Source organism: Callithrix jacchus, chromosome 19 (assembly GCF_049354715.1).
Source record: "Callithrix jacchus isolate 240 chromosome 19, calJac240_pri, whole genome shotgun sequence".
NCBI lineage: Eukaryota > Metazoa > Chordata > Mammalia > Primates > Cebidae > Callithrix > Callithrix jacchus.
Genome location: NC_133520.1, coordinates 23232669 through 23249362, shown reverse-complemented (window position 1 = coordinate 23249362; position 16694 = coordinate 23232669). Strand labels below are relative to the sequence as shown.

At 40.6% G+C, this 16694-nt stretch overlaps 1 protein-coding gene across 2 annotated transcripts; it reads right to left on the bottom strand.

Annotated features, from left to right (window-relative positions):
* Positions 1-208: 208 nt before the first annotated feature.
* SDE2 (spliceosome associated SDE2) lies at positions 209-15030 on the bottom strand. 2 transcript variants are annotated; one of them, XM_002760589.7, is made up of 7 exons: positions 14858-15030; positions 10472-10589; positions 8433-8544; positions 7946-8115; positions 7055-7175; positions 5100-5592; positions 209-2396 (listed from the first exon to the last, which is right to left on the bottom strand). In XM_002760589.7, exons 1-7 carry the CDS (start codon positions 14975-14977, stop codon positions 2175-2177), a joined length of 1356 nt encoding a protein of 451 aa, XP_002760635.2. In that variant the 5' UTR covers positions 14978-15030; the 3' UTR covers positions 209-2174. The 2 variants fall into 2 exon arrangements, with proteins under 2 accessions (XP_002760635.2, XP_035136563.1); XM_035280672.3 differs by having other exon boundaries at positions 209-2347.
* Between the last annotated feature and the right edge of the window lie 1664 nt (positions 15031-16694).

Here is a 16694-nt window from a genome sequence, read left to right as displayed (position 1 = left end):
CCACCCACCATGGCCTCCCAGAATGCTGGGATTACAGGCCTGAGTCACTGCACTCAGTCAAAAAAATTTTTAAAAAAAAGAGAAAACTAGTAATTTGTTGCTAGGAGATTCGTACTATAAAAAATGCTACAGAAAGTTCTTCAGGCTTAAGGGAAATATTAGATCTTCAAGAAGAAATGAAAAATATTAAAAATGGTAAACATGTGAATAAATAGAAAAGATTTTATTTTTCCTCTTAATTTCTTTAAAATACATATTATTTAAAGCAGAAATTATGACAGGGCTTACAACGTATGTAGATTTAATAGGTATGACAATTACAGCATAAAAAGCAGGGATGGTAAATGGAGGTACACAGTTACAAGATTTCTACATTTTATGTGAAGTGGCACATCAACTCCAGGTAGACTGAAAAATTAAGAATGCATACTGTAATTCCTAGAGCATCCAACTTAAAACAATTATAAAAACAGTATAGCTAAAGAATCTCCTAAGCTAAAGCGAAAACATGTAAAATATTACAAACAATTTAATGTTAACACTTATTAAAAGGTAGAGACAGAATATATCAAATGCAAGACTCAAGTATACGTTATTTAAAGAAACTACTTTAGACACAGAAGTGCCAAGTAAATGAACAGAAAGAGGTGTACTGTGCAAACACCAGGCTTAAGAAGGCTGCGTGCCAGAGGGAAATTTCATAATGATAAAATGGTCAATACATTGGGAAGACAGAAGTTATTAGAGCTTCAAAAAATGAAGTAAAAACTGGCAGAATTAAAGAAAAAAACGGACAATCCCACAATCATAATTGAAAATTTTAACATCCTTTCTCAGCACCTGCTAAACAAAAAAATCAGTAAAGATGTAGAAGATCTGAACCATACTATCAACCACTTAATCTAATCCGTATCACAGAACATATTCACCCAACAATTCACATTACATATTCCTATTTTTAGAGGTGTGGTCGCGCTATGTGTTGTCCAGGCTGGTCTTGAAATGATCCTCCCACCTCAGCCTCCCAAAATACTGGATTACAGGCATGAGCCACCACACATGGCCTAAAATACACATTCTTTTAAACTGTGTGTGGTACATTCATCATGACAGACAACATTCATCATAAAACAAGTCTCAATAAAACTAAAGGACTAAAATCATAAAGAGGATACTGACCTCATTGGAATTAAAGCAGAAATTAGCAACAAGATACTAAGAGGAAAAAAACCAAATTATTTGCTAATTAGTCTACTTCTGATAATCCGTGGATCAAAGAAGAATTCATGGAGGAAATGAGAAAATAATTAGAGGCTGGGTGTGGTGGCTCATGCCTGTAATCCCAGCACTTTGGGAGGCAGAGGCGGGTGGATTACCTGAGGTCAGGAGTTTGAGACCAGCCTGGCCAATGTGGTGAAACCCCATCTCTACTAAAAATAGAAAAATTAGCCAGGCATGGTGGCCGGTGCCTCTAGTCCCAGCTACTCAGGAGGCTGAGGCAGGAGAATCACTTGAACCCAGGAGGCAGAGGCTGCATAGGGCCAAGATTGTACCGTTGCACTCCAGCCTGGGCGACAAAAGCAAAATTCCGTCTCAGAGAAAAAAAAAAAAAAAGAAAATAATTAGAACTGAATAATTTAAATGCAATATAATAAAATTGTAAAGATGCAACTAAAGTAATGCTTAAAGGAAAATTTATAGCTTTAAATATATATTTTAAATAATGTCCAAGATCAATGACCTAAGGCTTATCTTAAGGAACTAAAGAAAAAAGATCAAAAGAAACCCAAGCTAAGTAGAAGAAAGAATATAATGAAGAAAAGAAATTTTATTTCTTTTCAATTTAACTTTATTTCTACAAATTTCATAACCTGGGTCAAATGGATAGATTCCTTGGATAGATTCATTACCTAAATGACACAAGATCAAACCAAAAAATCTGAATAGCCCTATATTTATTAAATACATTACAGAAAACCATACAAAGAAAATGTAAGGCCCAGATGGTTTCAGACATTAATTCTACAGACCTAACAAGGAAAAAGGGGATAGTTAGAATTGGGTTACTAAAAAGTTAGTTTTTAGTATCAACAGGAATACTCGTCAAGAGTCCACATTATACAGGTTATAAATGCTAGACACTATAGAGAAACAGGAATCAGCTCTGATGACATTCATTTCTTCTTCCCTTTCGAAGGCTTGGCAAATAAAGCCGGGTCAATTTGCTCCTTTGCCAGTCCTCTGACAGAGAAGAGTCTTGCTGCCCGCTCCTGTAAAGTGCCCCCACATTTCAGTCCGAGGGACATCAGTTCACACTTGAGCTTCTCCAAACCCAGCAACTCCAGTTCTGCAACAGAGTTGAACGCCAATAAATCTATAGTTTCCTTACCAATAACCTGAGGGAAAAAAATAAAATATTTAAAACAAGCTCTTTTGTCTGAATAAAGACTCTTAACTGTCAACCACATTTTATTTCTTTAGAAATTTTCACTTAATTTGCCATATCTTGCAACTGAATTTTAATCATCATTCATCCACTTTATTCCGTAAGTATTCTCAATACATATAATTTTTCATATACTCATTTAGAAATGAGCATTCAGAACAATAACAGAAGTACAGAATTCCCAAATTTTTAATACTGTTCTTTTCTGATTTTTCCAGTAAAAATCTAAACAGTAAAATATACCAGCCTATTCCCACAGAAAAGATCAGGCACTCCTAAAAGCTTAATGAGAATCCCATGCTTCTGTCTATTAATTCCATAATCTTAATGCTTTCTATTCTAATTAAGTAATTAAGACTAATTGTCAGAGTTCCCCCTTATATACCTCAACAAATTCAAATACTGTTCAATAGATTCGCAGCTGTTCTACCTACGAAGTACCTTTACAGACTTTAAGACAAAATTAGCCTGTAATCCCATCACTTTGGGAGGCCAAGGCAGGTGCAACACTTGAGGTTAGGAGTTCAAAACCAGCCTGGTCAACATGGTGAAACTCCATCTCTAATAAAAATACAAAAATTAGCCAGGTGTGGTGGTGCGTGCCTATAGTCTCAGCTACTCAGGAGACTGAGGCAGGAGAATTGCTTGAACCTGGGAGGTGGAGGTTGCAGTATGCAGAAATCACGCCACTGCACTCCAGCCTGGGCGACAGAGTAAGACTCTTGTCTTCGGAAAAAAAAAGAGAAAATTAAAAATCCTGTTAATGATACCTTGAAAAGAATGAAAATGTTCATCTTTAGGTGAGTTTTTAAAAATATATTCAAAGAATAACTTACTTTCACAGTTTTAAAATATTAAAGAACTCTGGAGCAACACTCTATCTCTCTAGGTGATCTTTCTTTTCTTAAAAAAGCTGTTTTGTTAGATTTCTGGAGTTAACATTGGCTTATTTGTGACCAAATTCTAAAACACCACTTATGTGTTTAAAGAATCACACCTGGTTGTTATGAATACAACAGCTATTACTACAACATCAAGAACAAAACTCTGGTTAACACTGAAAAATATCAGGTTTTATCCTATGATTCCTTGTTTATTTTTCTATGACTTCAGTCAGGATAAAGCTCTTACCGAATAAATGCACGTAACATAAAAATTACAAGCTTACAACTCCAGAGACTGTATTAGGCTCAAATTAAGGCCCTCAGCATAAAAGATTCCAATGAAATTAAGGTCCTTAGCATAAAAGATTCCAATATTCTCACCAGAAAACGCATCCATGCATCTTTACTTATTTACTGGGGGAGGGGAAGGTGCTGGCTAAACAAATGTTTTGTGTTTATTGAGGTAATTAAGTAGTTTAGGTTTAGGCCCTTAGCATTAAAGATTCCAATATTCTCACCAGAAAGGGCAATCTATGCATTTTTGCTTATTTACTGGGAGAGGAGAAGGTGCTGGCTTAACAAATGTTAGGTTTTGTGTTTACTGAAGGCAATTAAGTAGTTTAGGTTTTGCCTATTCTAAAAAGCAAATCATTAGATCAAAGAACATCAGAGATTTTTGCTGAAAGCCAGTCCACTATAGATAGTGAAAAACCAACGTTTTGAGAGAATGTACTATGAAAATGTGGTTTTTATTTTATTATCGTTTTTTGAGACAGCCTCTCTCTGTTACCCAGGCTGGAGTGCAGTGGTGCAATCTCACCTCACTGCAACCTCTGCCTCTCAGGGTACAAGCGATTCTTGTGCCTCTGCCTCCTGAGTAGCTAGGATTATAGGCATGCACCACAACACCTGGCTAATTTTGTTTGTTTTTTGTATTTTTTTTTTTTTGAGACAGAGTTTTGCTCTTGTTACCCAGGCTGGAGTGCAATGGCGCGATATTGGCTCACCGTAATCTCTGCCTCCTGGGTTCAGGCAATTCTCCTGTCTCAGCCTCCTGAGCAGCTGGGATTACAGGCACACGCCACTGTGCCCAGCTAATTTTTTGTATGTTTCGTAGAGACGGGGTTTCACCCTGCTGGCCAGGCTGGTCTCAAGCTCCTGACCTCAAGTGATCTGCCCACTTCAGCCTCCCAAAGTGCTAGGATTACAGGCGTGAGCCACCACAACCAGATGAAGATGTCTTTTTTAAAAGGCTGACTGTGGGTACTTAAGATTTAATGATAAATTTAAAAGGAGAGGCTCCTCATCTATAGAAAAGGTCTTCACAGTCAGCTGAAATTATTGTTCAAACTGTATCCTCACATTAGAAACAAAAAGCTGAGTAGCAATTTAGTGACAGGAAAAATGAGCACATTCATCAAATCTAAAATGCCATGTATCTTAATATACCCTTGTTCATGTGTTACTAGGAATAAGTAATACCAATTTAGCTATGTTATACACATCTCATTTTAGACATGCTAAAATGTAGAAAACATGCCTCTTACGATTGATGCAATATGAAATCAAGGACACCACCTAGTGGCAATATAGTATAAATTCCAGCGCTTAAAAAGTTTTTGAGGAACAAGACAAGCTTCACCATAATCTGTCCTTAAAATCAAACAAGCCTTTTACTAAACAGCTGAGGGGGAAAAGCTCATTTTCATTTTAATGACTTATTGTGGAGATTAAATTGATTTAGTTCTAGAAATCAACCCCAAACTTACTGTGTCTCCGGGCTGGCTCTCCTGCAGTTTGGCAACGGCAATGTTTTCCTTAACTTCAAGTGCTACCTCAGCAACTCTTTCCTCATCAGTCCCTTCTTTTGTCTCTTTCTCCTTATTCAGTCCAGCCCCAGTGGATTCCTCTTCTATGGATTCTTTACTCTCTGCCTTATTCTCCTGGGTCTCTTCTGTTTCTGTCACCATCCTGCTTTCCATGTGCTCTTTGGACTCCCCCAGCTCAGCACATGAGTCTTTTGAAATATGCCGCCCAGAGTCAGTCACTGCGATCTGCAGTTGTTCTGGTGAGTCAGGGTCAGTATTCACTACTCTTGCCCTCTGAGAACTACTGGGAAATTTGGCTGTCATCTTCACACCATCGCTGCCATGTTTGGGAGCATGGAAACTGATTCTTGAAGTGCTCAGTGCTTCTTCACTGTCATCATCTGAGCTCTCTGAGCTGGACCCTTCTACAGTCTCTAGTCCCTCCATGCCCAACCTGTCAGAAACAGCAGAAAGGTTTAACAGCATTTATATCGTCTATTTAAAGCAAAGAGTTACAGTTTGGCCAGGAAACAGAATCTGTCTCTGCTAGCTTGAGATGGAGAACAGGTATATTTCAGAAAAAGATATTCCAGAGCTTATAACCAGAAGGGAAAAAAATTTCAATGAGACTAGACCCAACTGTCCCAAAGATCTACAAGAATCTCCTTTCTAAAGTTCTGAATCTCTGAAAGCAAAATTGATTTTGCTTAAAGCTTTCCCCCACTATATTACATTAACTTTGATGGTTGGAAATTAGATAGAATAATAGTTATAAAGAAAATCCAGACAGGTGCGGTGGTTCATGCCTCTAATCCCAGCACTTTTGGAGGCCGAAGTGGGCAAATCACTTGAGGTTAGGAGTTTCAGACTAGCCTACCCAACATGGTGAAACCCTCTCTCTACTAAAAATACAAAACTTAGCTGGGCATGGTGGTATGCACCTGTAGTCCCAGATACTTGGGTGCTGAGGCAGGAGAATGGCTGAAACCTGGGAGGTGGAGGTTGCAGTAAGCCGAGATCACGCCATTACACTCCAGCCTGGGCAAAAGAACAAGACTCCATCTCAAAAAAAAAAAAGAAAGGCCGAGCACAGCAGTGGCTCAATACCTGTAATCCCAGCACTTTGGGAGGCTGAGGCAGGAGGATCACCTGAGTTGGTATCAGGTTGGTATCAGAAGTTTGATACCAACCTGGCCAACATGGTAAAACCCCCTCTCTACTAAAAATACAAAAATTAGCTGGGCATGGTGGCAGGCATCCCTAATCCCAGCTACTCAGGAGGCTGAGGCAGAAGGATCACTTGAACCCAGGAAGTGGAGGTTGCAGTGAGCCGACAGAACCATTGCACTCACTCCAGCCTGGGTGATGAGAGCAAGACTTCATCTCAAAAAAAAAAAAAAATTCTCTGGTGCTGCTCCTTGCCTTGATTGGTGAAAAAAATATATAAAGAAAATCCTAGGAACAATTATTCTGTTTTATAGAATGAGGTACTGCCCAATAATATAAATACACACACACACACACACACACACACACACACACACACATACATACACATATTTTTATAAATCCTATGCTTGGGCCAGAGACGGTGGCTCATGCCTGTAATCCCAGCACTTTGAGAGGCTGAGGAGGGTGGATTACTTGAAGTCAGGAGTTTGAGACCAGTCTGGGCAACATGGCGAAACCCCATCTCCACAAAAAAATACAAAAAAATTATCTAGGTATGGTGGCATGCACCCTAGTCCCAGCTACTCAGAAGGAGGTGGGAAGATAGCTTAAGCCTGAAGCACTCTGGAAATTTTCTGAGCTCCCAATAAACATTACATAAAAATGTGTTTATGGCAGATAAACAAGGAGGAAATGTCTCATGTCAGTCCTCAAAAATCAGTTGGGAACAAAAGTGAAACACTTACCAGAAGCATCTCTTCTTCCCCATGCCGGCTCCTCTGTCTGTTTTAGATCTGGTAGGCCTTTGCCGTTTCCGACTCTCACTGACTTCTGCTGAAACCATCTTGCTAGAGGCAGCCTGCATACCTAACCAGAAATTTTAACAATCCAGTTTCTACTATAGAGACTGAGTTTAAGGAAATTATAAATAACATGGATTGCAAAAAGAGCTGTGATCTACAACTCCATATTAAATTTCTTAAGATACCAACATTTTATACAATTAATTTCAAATTTACACAGATTTAAAATAATAATCATTCTGGTCTAGGAGTAGATTCTTAAAGCATCATTGCACAATTTGTAACTTTGAGGATGACAGGTTCATCCCTAGCCCTCCCCAAACCTAATTATTTATCCCTGTGTCAGTTATTTGCATACACTTGTCTTTTTCCTGTCATATCATACCCGTTCTGACGGAAAAAGATTGTTTCTTATTGAACTGTTCCCATACTAGGCCTGCCATAATGCTTTGGATGCTAAAAACAAAAGTTAATGAGAATCATTCACATTAAAAACTGACCTAAAACTGGCAGCAAATTCTTTGAGGTTTAGACATCTTCTGAAGACTTAGCTTATCCCTAAACACAAACACAAAAAAATGTTCTTACCTGGGGCCCATGGCTCCATGGAATTCAGGGGTTAAATATGCCAAATGTTGTGTGGGTATATGTTCTTTTTAAAAAACATACTGTGTTCATTTAAAGGGATAAAAGTTCCAAAGTTTTCATCAGATTCTCAGACATCTGTAACCTAAAATAAGCTTAAAAACTGCTCTTCGTGTGTTGCATAGAGCAGTTTGGAACAGCTGGCTTCAAGGGTGCCAGCTGAACATACTAAGGAATCCTCATTCTCACCTTTGAGGACGGAATCCTCCAGACGCTCAGCCATCTCATGGCACTGCTGCTGGTAGTCAGGGCTGGTAAAGCAGTGTTTGGGTTCTACAAGCTTCCGTTGCAGTCGCTCCAGCCGCCTCTGCTCCTTTTCAGCCTCTCGCTCGGCTTGTTGTTTTACCCATTCAGCCATTCTGGGGATGAGGGAGGAAGAGATGTTACTGAACAGATATATTACATAAATGCTTTTATACATAAAATGTCCTTGATGAATTAATGCACTTGTTCATATTGGGATATTCTCTCAGGAAAGTGAGCCATGCTTACTACTGTTTTGAACTAAATCTCAAAGATAATTATTAAATTACGGAAGAGGTTAAATCTGATAATAAATTCAGATGTAAGTATTTTAAGTTTCCATTGCCAATACGTGTGGCATGTGTATAATCACTATCGATAGGAAGGTATGTGTCGCTCTTCAAAACAAAAAAAAAAAAGGTGGGCATCTTACGCTTTTTCATGATTGACATCGCGTAGTCTCCTTCCACTGAGATCCCGGCAAGCTTCTCGATTGGTTGTCTTCTCAATTTGAGCACCAAGTGCTCGGAGCATAGATCCAAAACCTGAGCAGATGTATTTGGAGAAAGCAGGTTAAAATGTGTTCAAGGATGAATACAAGCCGAATTTGTGAAAACAATCTGTATTACAAGGTTAACAATGATCTCTCTTTTTTTTAAGAAAAGATGAACATCAAGATTCTAATTCAGACAGCAAAAGTAAAAAGACTGATTCAACCTAATGCCTTTTGCCTTTCATTTCATAGTTCTGAGATAAAATACCTAGCCCTCCCCAAACCTAATTATTTATCCTTGTGTTAGTTATTTGCATATAGGTATAATAGCTATACGGCTAGACTATTTAAAAAGCTTCACCCAATGACAGAAACCCCAGATTCCCAGATTAAGAACTTAAAAAGTATATACTGAGATTTCAATGAGTTTAAAAGGAAAGACAATTTTAAGCTCTCACTGACTGATACGACATGCTTCATTCTCCCCCCTCCCCCCCCCAAGAGATGGGGTCTTGCTCTGTCACCTAGGCTGGAGTGCAATACCTTGATGTAATCAAACTCACTGCAGCCTTGAAATCCTGGGCTCAATGGCTCCTCAGCCTCCCAAGTTGCTAGGATTACAGGTATGTGCTAATGCACTTTTTTTTTTTTTGGTAGAGACTAAGATCTTACCATCTTGCCAAGCTGTTTTCAAACTCCTGGGTTCAAATAATCCTCCTACCTTGGATTCTCAAAGTGTTGGGATTACAGACATGAGCCACCATGCCTGGCCACTTACTTCATTCTTCTTTTTTTGAGATAGAGTTTCACCGTGTTGCCCAGGCTATAGTGCAGTGGCACAATCTCAGCTCACTGTAACCTCTACCTCTTGGGTTCAAGTGATTCTCATGTCTCAGCGTCTGAGCAGCTGAGATTACAGGCATGCAACAGCACACCTGGCTAATTTTTGTATCTTTAGTAGAGACGGGTTTTCACCACATTGGCCAGGCTGCTCTCCAACTCCTGACCCAGGTGATCCACCTGCCTTGGCCTCCCAAAGTGCTGGGATTACAGGTGTGAACCACTGCACCCAGCCCATGCTTCATTCTTAATGATACAATTTCCAACAGCTGGATACAGTCTGATATGTCAGTGCTCTGAAAACCAAACCAAGTCACTGTAGATTTTGAGAAAGCTTAGGGATCACATGTTAGTGCCTTAGGAAAAATACCAAGAACTGTTTATATTATTTCACTCTTTTTTTTCTTCTTCGTAGTTGTAATTAATACAACCAAAACTCTAATCTGCCTCAACCTGTAAACAATTGTGTTTCCTAAGGTTAACTTTTAACTTCCTTTAGAACTACAATAACAAGACAAAATCTTGATTAAAGTGGAAGGAGATTTAAAAGAAAAAAAAACTTCTTCATTCAGCAAATTGAACAGAATAATGGCCATCTCTCTTCATCTAATTTTTCTCCAAAGTTTTAGAGCCTAGGTTCCCTAAGAGCTATCCAGCTGGAGAAAGTGCGAATTGTAACATACAATATTTCTTTCGACAAGAACAAAAGCCTGGGCAACATGGAAAAACCCCATCTCTACAAAGAATACAAAAGTTAGCTGGGCATGGTGGTGTGCACCTGTAATCCCAGCTACTAGGGAAACTGAGGTGGGAGTATTGCTTGAGGTCAGGAGTTCAAGGATGCAGTGAGCCGTGATCGCACCACTGTACTCCAGCCTGGGTGACAGAACAAGACGGTGTCTCAAAAAGAAAAAAAAAGAAATCAGAATAAAAGAGAAAATATCCAAAATTAGGTTAAGTAAATAAAAGAATTCATAAGGCAAAACAATATTGGCATACTAAAGAGACCAAGAAGTTTGTTAATTAAGTACCATAGCTAAAGACAGCAAATGTCAGCAGCAGAATAGGAAAATAAATAAATAAAAAAAAATACAGACTGTAAATGTGCTACAACTGAGTAGTTAATGTCCACATCCTACCTCCTTTTCCACCGAAAAGTCTGGGTTCCAAGCTATACACGGCTCCATGCTGCACTGTGTCACTGGTGTTAATGAGTGATCCATTGCATTTCACAAAGAAGTATTCCACTGGAACATCCTAGAAACAAATTTGGTTTTTTAATGCCTTTTATGAGACAACACAAGTTTGTTACAAGAAGGGACCTAGCTGTCTTTTTGTTACTCTGGTTATAAGTACACAGTGGGTGTTAAATTAGTATTTATTGAATTGAAAATGTAAACTACTAGAAGAAAAAAAGTTGGCTGGGCGCAGCGGATCACACCTGCAATCCCAGCACTCTTGAAGGTCGAGGTGGGTGGATCACAAGGTCAGGAGATCAAGACCATCCTAGTCAACATGGTAAATTGCGTCTCTACTAAAAATACAAAAACTAGCTGGGCATGGTGGCGCATGCCTGTAATCCCAGCTACTCCAGAGGCTGAGGCAGGAGAATCACTTGAACCAGGGAGTTGCAGGTTTCAGTGAGCTGAGATCATGCCACTGCACTCCAGACTGGTGACAGAACAAGACTCCGTCTCAAAAAAAAAAAAAAGTCATTTCACATGATGTATTCTGGGTATCATTTTTTCCCTACATCACCTAATCATCACATACAGAAAAAACTTCAGTCTTTTTGGTGAAAACAAAAACTGCCTCTTCTTCTCTGATAGGTAATCTAAGTCAAGGTAGAGGACTATACAGGACTCAGACTCATAACTGTGGCGGTCCCATTTTCTGACTTTCCTAAACAAGTAAGATTAAATTGAACATCAAAAGTAGTACTCAGATTTAAAACTGACAATATACATCCTCAAAAGTGCAGGTAGGAATAAAAAGAAGAAAAGGAAGGAGTCAAGCATATGGTGTTTTTGTTTTTTTTTAAGACAGAGTTTCACTTTGGTTGCCCATGCTGGAGTGCAATGGCATGATCTTGGTTCACTGCAACCTCCACCTCCTGGGTTCAAGCACTTCTCCTGCCTTAGCCTCCCTAGTAGCTGGGAGTACAGGCGACCACCATCATGCCCAGCTAATTTTTCGTATTTTTAGTAGAGACGAGGTTTCACTATGGTGGTTAGGCTGGTCTCAAACTCCTGACCTCAGGTGATCCACCCGTCTCAGCTTCCCAAAGTACTGGGATTATAGGCATGAGCCACTGTGCCTGGCTAGAGTATGGTTTTTAATACATCAATATAAGTATACCATGGGAGACATAAAAACATGAAAAATGAGCAAAAATGAGCAAAGTTGCTGAAGACACATTAAGATTCTGGGCAGCCACCCCAAGGCCCACATGAATCAATACTCTCAGCAGTCCTGTAACCCAGTAAAAGCCCACTTTGAACCAAGGAAATACAGAATTTCCAAGCAGCACCAGGTTGGTGGATGTATGGAGGCTGAGATGTGATTATAGATCTCTACCACAGTCCCTGCCCAGATGCCCGAGTAGAACAGGTGAAGAGTTGGATTTATCTTGTTTGGGGTTTTCCCAGGCAAATATAACGGTGGGAGAGAGGAGCAAGGGAGCTCAGGCTGTCTGCAATGAGGTAACATGAAGGACTTTTCTTGTCTTTCCTTAAAGAGCTGTTGTAAACATTAAATGAGATATGTAATACATTTTGCATCTGTTTAATGTTTACATATTAGAAGACATTTGTATGTCTAATGAGTATGGTATTTCTAAATAACTTTAAAAGACATTAATTAGAAGGCAGAAAGTATACACCACGGAATGTATACTTCATTTCCAAACAGGATGGCTTATTTAACAAAACTGATCAACAAAATTGCATTTTCTACGTAAGATCTGATGAAGTCACAAGCAGAAAAAGGATAAACTTAGACTCATTTAACTGTTTTTAACCATTTGTGCATTGTAAAGTGCTTCAAAACGAAGTATCATGTGTGTTTTAGCACAATCAGTGTAAGGCGATCAGAAATAAACCTGTCAAACTTATGGATTCACTGCAAGGAAGGGAACTGCACACCAGGAGTCTTGGGTATCTAACCAACACAAAGAAAGAAGTGTCATTATCAGATTTGGGGATAGGGTGGAGTTGAGGTGAAATTTACATCAAGTAGTGTTTAAACAGCCTCAAAATAAAGCAGGACTGTATATAGAACTGTCAACATCAGATTCATATTGTGAAGGCTCCTCTTTCCTTGGAAACTACAAATTTAAGATAAATGTGGAAAATTGTATCCAGAAATCCTTAATGGGAAGCTCTGACTTGGGTTGGAAATCAAGAATGCTTGCCTCTACAAGGCAAGAGGATTCACCCTTATTGAGAGAATTTCAAACAGCAAAGTTTCTTATAGTCTATGATTTCTGAGACCAAGGTTTCTCAGTCAATAAGAAAGCAGCAGACCTTCATAGGGGTCATTATGACATGTTACCATTTGCTGTTAACTCTGCCACTGTACATCAGTGTAGGTGTGGGGAAACAAAAAGAGAAACAAAACATTTTGCAGCTGGCTTTATCTGTGTCTCTTATCCCAACCTGATGAAAAGCAGGGCAGATTTTTATTTTCTCAGTGGGAGTTAACACTAACTTCATCATGTGTCGGAATAGTTTTGCTTTTAAAAGCATTAGGTGTGAACTTGAGCTATTCTTATTTGTTCCAGTATCTCATCAAATACGCTTTTGTGTTTCTATTCTTATTTGCTATGGTCATGTTTCTTAAGTTTCTGAATCCACTCACATATGTACACGTATATGTACATGTACATGTGTACACGTATATGTGCATGTACACATGCACAATACGCACACGCGCATGTACGTGTGCATGCGTACACGTGTCTGCACACGTGTGCGTGTGTGCAGGTATGTGTGTACGTGTATGTACATGCACATGTGTGCACGTGTATGTGTGTGCATGTACATGTGTGCATGCACATGTACACGTGTAGATGCATGCACATGTACACATAAGTGTGTGTACATATATATATTTTTTAGAAGGAGTCTTGCTCTGTCACCCAGGCTGGAGTGCAATAGTGCAATCTCAGCTCACTGCAGCCTCTCAGGTTCAAACGATTTTCCTGCCTCAACCTCCCAAGCAGCTGGGATTACAGGTGTCTGCTGCCACACCCGGCTAATTTTTGTGTATTTTTAGTAGAGACAGTGTTTCACCATGTTGGCCAACTGGTCTCAAACTTCTGACCTCAGGTGATCCACCCTCCTCGACCTCCCAAAATGCTGGGATTACAGGCATGAGCCACTGAACCCATATTTCTTGCTTCTGATTTTTAAATTCTTATTTCCAACACACCTCATGATTAAGATCCTAATTTTTCTGGTTTCACTTTGGATCAATTGTCAGCAAGTTTGAACGCTGTACTCATGAAGTAAGAGTTATTTTCAAAGGAATTAGAATACAATTATTTTCATGCTCAAAAACAGTTGTGCTTACAGTTTTTAGACTGGATTACAGAGCAGGAAAGAAAACAGAAAGTGAAAAACCGTATTGTTTGCAAACACACATTGCTTCTTCACGGAATCGATCCAAATCTCTTAAAATTTTGGTTTAGATTGCAGTGTTAACATTTGTTAAGCTTATAAATAGCAAGCAGAGGAAATAGCCGAGGAAAGCACGGATGAGGTGCGGAAAGAACAGAGTTCTAGATCAAGTGCCAAAATTAAAATTAGATTCAGGGAAACCACTAAATTCTTTTGACAACTGAACAGGTTTAATATCTTACACCTGGTAAGAGCTTACTTGAGAGTTAAGTAAAAGCCGCTGTGTAACTTTGAAAGTCCCTGATATGTTTTCATGAATACGCATGGACAAATGAGACCATCAAATGATTAGTGAACACTTCTACATAACAGGCCCTAAGAACTCAGGCCCTCAACAGGCCACACGTGTGAATGCTTGGCCACTACCAGTGACCAAAAGAATCAGTTTTCCTCCCCAGTAATACTTTGTCCTGGGTTTGGATATACATATTTCTCTAGGCTGGAGCTAACAAGGCTGTGTGATTAGTGGACAAAATACACGTCACATAACCATCGTAAGAAGGTGAAGACTTGAGCCTTAAAAATCAGCTGGCCCAACTCCAGAAAACCATCAGATTTACGGATAAAGAAAGAAACAAAGCATTTCTAACTGTGGGCGGGACTAAGTGCCTGTAACAGGTTTTTTTTTTCTCCCTCTTGGTGGGGAGACAAAACAACCACCACCACAAAACGAAAGCAAAGAAAGATCTCAGTAACAGTTCGAAGCACCTTAATACTAAGGAACTCTCAGCCTTAACAAGTGAAACTCCCAGAAAACAGACATACCCCCTTGACAGACCTACTCCGTACCCAGCCCTACTACTTGTTTGCCTCTTTCTCCGTCCTAACAGCAACCGAAATCCTCACCTGATCTTGGCAGTGCCGGTGGATAAAATCCCAGACGGTGGACCGAGCCGAGGCACACCGTACCGCCTTGCACCCAAAGCCGGGGCCGCGAATCCACACAACCGCCGCGGCCTCCGCCATGTTACTGAATCTCCGAACCTTCAGCCTCCCTGAGACACCAGGCGCCGCAACTCGCCCGGCGCATCTTGATGATGCATACCGCGTCTTCCAGTGCCCCGCCCCTTCACGCTTCGTTCACCCTTCCCCTCCCCTGGGGCCGGTCACGTGAGCCGCGCGGCCGGGCGGCGGGGACTGGGGGAAGGGAACAGGAAAGGCCTGGCGGAGACCGATAAGACGGCCCAGCACCGGGCGAGGCGTTGCTAGGAGAAGTTGCTAGGGCGGGGCTCGAGGGACCGGCTATAAAAGGCTGGCGCTAGGTTAGGTTTCGAGCGTTCTGGCTGAAAGCGATAAGGCTGTAATTAAGCACCGCCCTGTGCCGTAGGCTTTGGCCCTTTTCCTCACATCTGTGTAGTTATTTTTGGGTCGCGGAGAATTGTGGCCCGAGAAGGCCCTGCTCCCTGGGGATGTGGGGAGAGAATGCTGCAGTCCCGGAAGAGGTTTTGGGGGGCCGCTTCCTTGGCCTGGAGGAGCCCCCCCAACCCGAGGGGGCAAGGAAACGACCCCCAAGAGGCCTCCAAACAATGGCCCGCGTGGTTTTTCCTCCAGGTTTACAGAGCGTTCTCTTCTCCAGAAACAGCCAGCCTCCGGGTTTCTGTTAGCCACGCACGGTTTATTCTTATTTCCGCCTGTTTGTGCTCTGCGTTATCTCCACTTCAGCTCTGTTTTCAAAATATTTCACAGCAAGTGGGCTCTTGTGAAAGGCAGTGACAGGAGTGACGCTTACAGTCCTGCTGCTTCAAAAAACCCTACCATAACTTTTATTCTGCACCATGGAAACACACTCGGACAGATTTGCATAACATAACTTTAAGGCTCAAGGAATCCGAAGGAGTCTCTTAATATTTAATAGGCTGAGATTACGGTATTTCTAAAACGCTGAACAATTCAAAAGCCACCAATGTGAAGAGAGGAAGATTATCAAGAGATATCTGTGCCTCCTAAACGCAAAGGTATCGGCCCACAGAATTGCTTTCTCTGCCTTTATAATGCTTGGCAAATGAAACTCCTTGCTGAGGGGATAGCAACACAAAATTCAGAAATCTTTTAGCCGTAGCAGTATGTGCGGAAATGGAATTTTCAAGGCCTGGGAAGTTACAGATTATGTTGTCGTTATTTCACACACAAGGGAAAGTTGGGGAGAGAAAGGGCCCCCATGGGGATGCCCATAGATAAAGAAAAGTTACAAAAATTAATAAAGACACGTTGTACCTAGAAGGCAGTCTTTCGGAAAGGTAGTGCTGAGGCGACCGTGGAGCTTGAAGGTGTCTCACCAGGTACATGTAAGCAGCCCTAACTCCAGAAACCTCAAGTCAGTCTGCAGTCGCCTCCCCAGCTGTCTGCCCTCGGGTTCCTCAACAAGTAATCTACAGATCTGAGCCTTAAGCCTCTTCTTTTTTTATTTGTGATTTCTTCCTTCTGGGGATCAAAAATGACTGTTTCTAATAAATTAAAATTTTCAATGACTATTTGAAAGGTCTGAGATCCCACAAGTAACCATGTGAAGATCAGTTAGGGTTTCTATAACATTTTTGTGTCAGGGTAATGTTTTGTATTCTGTATGGAATGATTATAGTCTTTTTTTTTTCTTCTTTTTTGAGACACACACTCTGCCACCTCGGCTGGAGTGCAGTGGTGCCGCCGTAGCACATGCAGCCTTGAACTGGGCTCAAGCGATCTC

What these genes read in the sequence shown, in the direction of transcription:
- SDE2 (XM_002760589.7), bottom strand. Translation starts at nt 14,977, where the DNA reads ATGGCGGAGGCCGCGGCGGTTGTGTGGATTCGCGGCCCCGGCTTTGGG. An exon ending in GATGTCAATCATGAAAAAGC is followed by an intron (nt 8,116 to 8,432) that starts GTAAGATGCCCA and finishes CCTCATCCCCAG; the next exon opens with AATGGCTGAATGGGTAAAAC. An exon ending in AGAGCCAGCCCGGAGACACA is followed by an intron (nt 2,397 to 5,099) that starts GTAAGTTTGGGG and finishes TTTTTCCCTCAG; the next exon opens with GTTATTGGTAAGGAAACTAT.